The following is a 7,522-nucleotide window of genomic DNA, read 5'->3' as shown; positions in this document are numbered from 1 at the left end:
GGGAGACGTGTGTGTCGCGTTCTTTAACGGTCCGCCTGGAAACAAATGCTGTGACGCAAAAAAAAAACCTTGTGGAAGAAGAAAGCCGTTGTGTTTACAACTGTGTCAATGAACAATGCTGGATTTTCAAGAGTATGTGAAGTTCGCGGCTCCATTGTTACAGCAAACTTGCACAAAGTTCTTGAATGAAAAATTTATTAGATGCACGCCGGTCTGTTGGGACACCGACATTATATTGTCACGCCCCTAAACTTGACGCGGAACAAAACGAACTGTGATTGGTTGCGTTGCACATCAGTCAAACGTCCTCAAACGTGCTTGGGAGTGCCAGAGGTTAGTTGTCACTACAATGAGCGAGAAAGTTTGACATGGAGCAGCTAAATCTCCAACCTCCGGGGAATCAGCAGTTTTTTTATTTATTTTTTATAAACCTGAACAGAGGAGAGTCTGCTGACAAAAAGAGAACGAGACAGAACTCCATGAGATCCCCATATGCAGCTCTCTAACAGAGTTGATTGTAAAGCTTTATGTATTGTGAAGGGTCATTTCATTATGATTGTTGAGGCGCTGTGCTGGAATTTATTTTCAAGGAAGCACCGTGTCTGTTAATGGGTTAAGCTACTGTAACGTCTTCAGCAAGTCAGCTTGAGATCCTTTCCATCTAAACTGGTTATATCTCTTAAGCCTAGTAGTGAATGTTTTATGAGCAGCAGGAGAACCATATTTATCCGCACAGTCACACCAAAGCACAACCAAAATAATGTTCTGCCGCAAAATGCATGGAGTTTTGTTTAACCACTAGAGGACCAAAAGTTACATAGTGTACCTTTAGGAAAGGAACAGTAATTTGCAATTATGTTAGACATTACTCAGACAGTGTAAAAGAGAATAAAAGATGATAAATGTAATAAAGGGCTAGGGTTAGAGACAAGGCGGTGACACAATGGCTCAATGCAGGTGATCCCAAATATCTCTGAACAGAGAGAATAGCCTAGATCATGTAAAGAAGGGACATTAATATGGCAAAAAGAGACAACCATCACAAAACAAAATAAAACAAAGTAGTAGACAAAATGTAAAGCGAAACAAAACAATAAATACAAATAAAGAAATAAAAAAAACAATAAAAAAAAATGAAAACAAAACACCAAGCAAAGAAACAAAAAAATGAATGCCAAACAATAAGTCAAACAAATAGCAAATACAATGAGCACATGTTTGATTGCTAAGAACATATTCTTGATTCAAGAATAAAAAGATACACAAACGAAATATTAATTAAACAGGAGGAGAAAATAGCCAGAAGAAGCAAGTCCAATTTGCAGTGAAACCTAAAATCCCACAATGAAATTCATTTAAGCTGGAAAATACGTCACCTTCCTTCAGCTGCAGCCAGCATGTCCTGCCTCGTCAGAGGGATGCATTTGGCTGCAGTTAGGTACAGATGTCCAAAGGCAACAGACTTCTGGCTTACAGAAACTCACCCTAAACCTGGGCACTTTGATAAAGGGGCAGAGTAAAAGAAACTAAAGTGAATTGCATTTTGAATGTACAAATAGGAACTCAAAAGAAAAGTTCTGAGGAGTGTTTTGTGGACAGTTTCTTTTCTCAGTGTTCAATGGAAGTCAGGAGGAGTTTTTAATTGAAAATCCTTTAGAAAGCATTTGCCAATTATGCATGCATTTCTGAGAATATATATGTTGTATATAGAATTTCTGAGAATACATTTTGCACATGTTGATTTTTCTCATTGGAATTTTATTCTAAACAGAATAACCTTTTTTGCTATTTTGTTGTTGGTTTTTTCTCACATTTTTTTCAGTGCAAAACCAAATGAGATTGGGAATGTGGGACCTAAAGGCACTGAGCCAATTATGTTCATTCATAAAACAAAAAGAAATGCTGGAGAGCAAACTGGAATTTCACAAGGGAAGACAGTCTGACTGCTTTGTTAAATTATATTAATAATGTGAGTTTATTATTATTATTAGTAGTAGAAGATTATTATTATTTTACTAATTGTTAATCACTGTTAAAAAAAATAAAAAAAATAGGACTGATATTTAATTACTATTTGCAAAGCATGTTTGCTACTCTAATGCCCCAAAAATATTTTAGTTTACTCTGAAATATCGTTTTTTAATTTATTTTTTCATAAAAAAGGCTTTTTGAAGGCTTTTCTTTACATTCTTCCAGCAAGGACCAACATTCACAACAGGATCTAGATTTTGGTAAAAGACCGCAATCCATGCTAAATGCAATCAGATTTATATTTTGTAATTAAATAATGAGTATTGTTTTAATGTTTACCATTAAAACAGTTTTCTTTATATTGTTTGATTAAAACTGAAATTAAAAAAAGGTTCCTATTTACATCTTAATGCGCGTTCCTGGTCCTATTGTGAACAATTCATCAGTGCATGTTGTCTGTAATCTTTTATCAAAACTCGCTCCACCTCTGAAACGACTTTCCTTTTTCGTCTGATGTCACAAGCCCTCCCTTCAAACCACCTGTCATATAGAGACCATTTTTCATTAACCAAATTAATCAACCACAGAAAAAAAAAAGGGCAGTTGAATATGCATCTTGATGTAGGCCTTAGTTCCAGTCTTCAGCATCAGACTCAAGTCAGCTTGAGAGAAAAGATGGCTTAAAAGACAAAAGCCAAGCTTACCTGCGGCGAGAGCTGTTGACGGAGGAGGTCCCGCCTCTCCACCACTTTTTTGACTCATAGCGGCTGCGTTCTGCTCTCTAGAAGATGGCAGCTGCAGCTCTTTTGGGAGAAGATCATATACTGACTCTAGAGGGAATCAGAAGAGAAATCTATTGATTATGGGTACGTTTACACAACAACGATGTACTAAAAACGGAGAGTTTTTCGCATACAGACGACAAAGCTGACAAAACGATACCCATTCACACAGATCCGCGAAAACGACTAAAAACGCTGTATTACCCTGCCAGGCCAGTAGATGGCGATGTGACTTTGTAAAGAAACACTACGCACATATTGACTGAACACGTAATTTGCATGTACATGATGTCACCGTTTTCACAAATTCCCGTTTTTGTAGTTTACACGCAGACCATAACGGTATCGTTTTCAAAAACTTACACTATGAACGTTTTCAAAGGTTTGCAACTTCAGGCCTCCAAAACATAGTTGGCATGTAAATGAGTGGCCAAAAACGCATAAAAAGTTTAAGTTGAAAATGGTGTCGTGTGAACGACTATGTCTCAGTAAAACACTGCAAGTCAAAATAGCCTTGCACAGATTTCTTTGTGGCAACTGATATATGCAGTGAATTTCCAATATCTCATTTCAAGTGGATTATCGCCAGGCAGGGCCTGATAATCACCACAAAATTTTTTTCAGTACTTTTCCATGACCATAAAAGTCATCTACATCTGTCAGTCCAATTCCAGGTATACAGTGTCTTTCTGAACCCTACACAGCCTGGCCATAGACATGGAAAAAAAAACATGAGAAAAGTCCTGATTCTACACCAATAGTAAGTGATAAATACTATTTTTGGCATGCCAGAGGCCTTAGTCACCACTCTTGTGATTGTAGTGGGTTATTTTAACAGAACAAGAACACAAAGCCTTCAATCCTTGTTCAGGACTCTGATCAGTACTACTTTGAAAACAAGGCTGCTACAAAGGGAAGAGGAATTTGAGAAGTCAAATGGTGATTGTATACTGTTCCCACCAGTTAGCCCATATCAAGCACAAAAAGTTAATGAAAAAAAAAAAAACTGTTGTCCATCTGTCCATAGTCAAATCCTCAATTCTGTACCTTGAGATTCTAATGTTTCCATGCAGATCACCTCTCACAGTTGTGTGGTCTCAAATGATGAAAACAATATAATTAATGGTCACACCTGCCAATGGTGGGTTAATGGAAAAAATGTACCAGTCATGAACCTTAGTGAGGGTTGCCTTGCCTGACGCCATATTAAATGTGAATGAAAATGAGGATACCTACGAAGGATACAAATACTATCTGATCAGTGGGTTGAGCTATCTTAACGTTATAGGTCAGGGATTTCCACATTTTTTGTCAGCCCGAACCCCTTCGAATATCTATATTTATAGTATTGGGCAGCACAGTTTGGTTAAGAAATTATATTCTGTTATATATTGCATTGCAGTTGAAGCATCCATGCAAAAAGAACTTAGATGCCACACTACTCTGACAGGTGCTTCACATCATAGTATAATTTTATGGATTTAGTATTAATTAACTAATTTTGTTTTGATTCAATTTTATGAATTAAACAGCTTAAATTTTAAATAACCAATTAAAGGGATAGTTCACTTTGAAATAAAATTTTGGTATGTTTTAGCTTACCTCAAGGGCATCCAAGATGTAGGTGTCTTTTTTTCCGCAGTAGTTTCAATTTTTATATTTTTAGGTCAAACCGTTCTTGTCTGTCAGTCATATAATGCAGGTCCAGGGGCGGACTTTACCATTAGGCAAAGGTCGGCAATTGCCTTGGGCCCCGAGCTACCTAGGGGCCCCCAAAATGCCCCATTAACTTATGCTTAAGTTTTTTTTTTTTTATTTTTTTTTTTTACTTTTCGCAAATTATATATTTCTAAAACTCCATTTGCAAAAATGGCATCAAATCATTAGTCACAGAAAGGAGGGGGCCCCCCACCTCACTACATTGGACTATTCCATTATCTTACGCATCTGCGAAAGTGACAAGCCTGTATTGCGACAAAAAACTGACAGAGAAAAAGAAGTGTGACAGAGTGTAAGGAGTAGTAGAGTAAAAATGAAGCGAAGCTACCCAAGCGGTGCTGAAAAAAGGAGGACAAATTGCCGAATAAGGTAACAAACTTGTTTTGTGATGCCCGCTGACAATGACAACAACGCTAACGATACAGGAACTACACAAACAGAGCAAGATGAGTCTAAACGTGAAAATGAAAAGTTTCGAAGTTACCCAAGAGTCTCAAATAAAAGAAAAAAAAGACTCGGATACTGTAAGTATTTAGGAAAGCTGCTAACGATGACAAACTTTTTTATGGCTAGGAACAACAAACGTCCAACGCACAGAAAAATCGTGAAGCAAAACAGAGCAGTTTAAATTACTTATGATATGAAAAATCTCAGCTCTCGGTTTCTGTCAATTCTATTACGAAATTCAAACAATAAATACCCTTTGGAGCTTGTAATGTGACGTGACCGATCCCTAGAGGCACGTGAACTGATCATCTTCGGTAATAACTTACCAAAATGTAGTATATTCCTTATTCATAAATAATATCGACCAATCAGTGTTTTTCAACCGTGGAAAGAGGTAAAACAGCTGGAGAACAATCGTCACATAACGTTACCTCAGGAAAGCCATTTAATTACCATAATATAGGCTATAGCATGTTAGTTGACTAGAAAAATAAGATATAAAGAGTATTTAGCTAAATATGTGTAGCCTACTATATTACTTATTTAGTATATTGTTTACTAAAACGCATTATGTTCATAGTTTTTTTTTTTCTTGAGAAAAATTAACGTCTATCTTGTGTACCTAATATGTATCTAAATGAGCCAGTATTGAATCAAATCACAAGAATTGAATCGAAATTTGTCAAGCAAAAATAAAATAAAAACAGAGCTTACCAGAAATTGTACCATGTAAACATTGTGACGTTTCTGTTTAGGTGTGAATAAGAATAAGTGTATGCAAGGTTTAAAGGGGAAGCTTTATTTCTCCTCTCCAACCTTTACCTGCCATTCAGTCTGTAAAAAAAAGATTTTTAAAGGTGCAGTGTGTGATTTTTAGACGTCACAATATGTCGATCTTCATAGAAGGGGGTTCCCGCGGTTATGTAGGCCTAGATATAAATGACTCATTCTAAGGTAATAAGAACATAACGGTTCATTAAGTAAGGTTTTTATGCACTGAAAACATAGTTATATATTGCATTTATGTCAATAGATCCTCAGAAATATGACACATTGCACCTTTAAAGATCGGATGGGGGGCCCATACATACCTTCGCCTTGGGCCCCCAATTTGCTAAATCCGCCACTGTGCAGGTCTATGGTCACTGTCTCAAAGAGCATGCACAGAGTCCAAATTAAAACAATTCCCCATCGTCCAAATTAAACAATTCCCCATCGTAAGTAGTAAGTACACATTGATGGCCCAAGACACGAAACGAGCGGTTTGTGTGAGAAAACGAACAGTATTTATATCGTTTTTACCTCTTGAACACAGCTGCGTCCAAATGATCTGAGAGCGCGGGCGGGTATAGATATATACACTAGATGTCGCATTGGCTACGGTTTCGCAGTAGCCAATGCGACATCTTGCGACATCTAGTGTATATATCTATACCCGCCCGCGCTCTCAGATCATTTGGACGCAGCTGTGTTCAAGAGGTAAAAACGATATAAATACTGTTCGTTTTCTCACACAAACCGCTCGTTTCGTGTCTTGGGCCATCAATGTGTACTTACGATGGGGAATTGTTTAATTTGGACGATGGGGAATTGTTTTAATTTGGACTTCTCTGTGCATGCTCTTTGAGACAGTGACCATAGACCTGCATTATATGACTAACAGACAAGAACGGTTTGACCTAAAAATATCAAAATTGAAACTACTGCGGAAAAAAAGACACCTACATCTTGGATGCCCTTGAGGTAAGCTAAAACATACCAAAATTTAATTTCAAAGTGAACTATCCCTTTAAACAAGAAATCATTATGCAATCATATAAGACATTTCTCCTTTTTGGCAAAAAAAAAAAAAGAAAAAAAAGGGGGTTCTTTAAAATTGAGTCGAAAAACCCTTCACTGTAAAAAGTGAACGTGCAGTTGTTGCTTTAAGGAGGTATTTCTACCTGAAAATTCTAATTTTGTTGTTGTAACCTAATTCAATCAGGTTTATTTAACATGCTGTTGTAACTTAATTGAGTTACATTGACCCAATTTACAATTTGCAATGGACACATTCAAGGATGGACACATTCAACACATGAGCACTACGACTCCACTACACCTATAGAGGGCAGTATAGTAGTGACTCGTGTCAGCTACAGGACATCTGCTCTGAAGGACAAAGAAGAAGAAAAGGTTTGTGTTTGGCTTTTTCCTTGCTGATCTGAGAATTGTGCTTCAATGAGAAATTGTGATTTGGGTTATTATACACATTATGTTGCATCAAATGAAAATCGTAATTGACAGCGCTACTCTTCAGCACAATGGTAACCACAACATTCAATAACAGAAACTCCTCTAAATGTCCAACTGAACATTAAACATTAACATTCCCATGACAAACATTCCCTTTACTGCAAGTGCAAAACACATAGAATAACACTTAATCCCTGATTGTACTCTACTAATGCAGTCCCTTGCAAAGCATGCTGGTACAGATCCACTGCCCAGGGCTGCATTTCTCAAAAGCATCATGAGCCTAAGTAGATCGTAGAGCCTTTGCCACCAATGGTCTCTACCATCAACTTAGCTCACAATGCGTTTTAGAAATGCAGCCCTGGGCA

The 7,522-nt window shown here is 37.1% G+C and overlaps 1 protein-coding gene across 2 annotated transcripts in view; it reads right to left on the bottom strand.

Moving 5' to 3' along the window:
- The window catches only part of nfat5b (nuclear factor of activated T cells 5b), a 55,140-nt gene that overhangs the window by 20,609 nt on the left and 27,009 nt on the right, over window positions 1-7,522 (bottom strand). For both annotated transcript variants that reach the window (XM_082161303.1, XM_082161302.1), the window contains exon 2: window positions 2,676-2,801. In XM_082161303.1, coding sequence (XP_082017429.1) covers window positions 2,676-2,801 — 126 coding nt within the window. The remainder of the gene's footprint in view (window positions 1-2,675; window positions 2,802-7,522) is intronic.

Source organism: Leuciscus leuciscus (genome assembly GCF_965113295.1).
Source record: "Leuciscus leuciscus genome assembly, chromosome: 2".
In the NCBI taxonomy this organism is placed as follows: domain Eukaryota; kingdom Metazoa; phylum Chordata; class Actinopteri; order Cypriniformes; family Leuciscidae; genus Leuciscus; species Leuciscus leuciscus.
The sequence above is the reverse complement of the archived record's forward strand: the minus strand, read 5'-3'. Positions and strand labels throughout refer to the sequence as shown.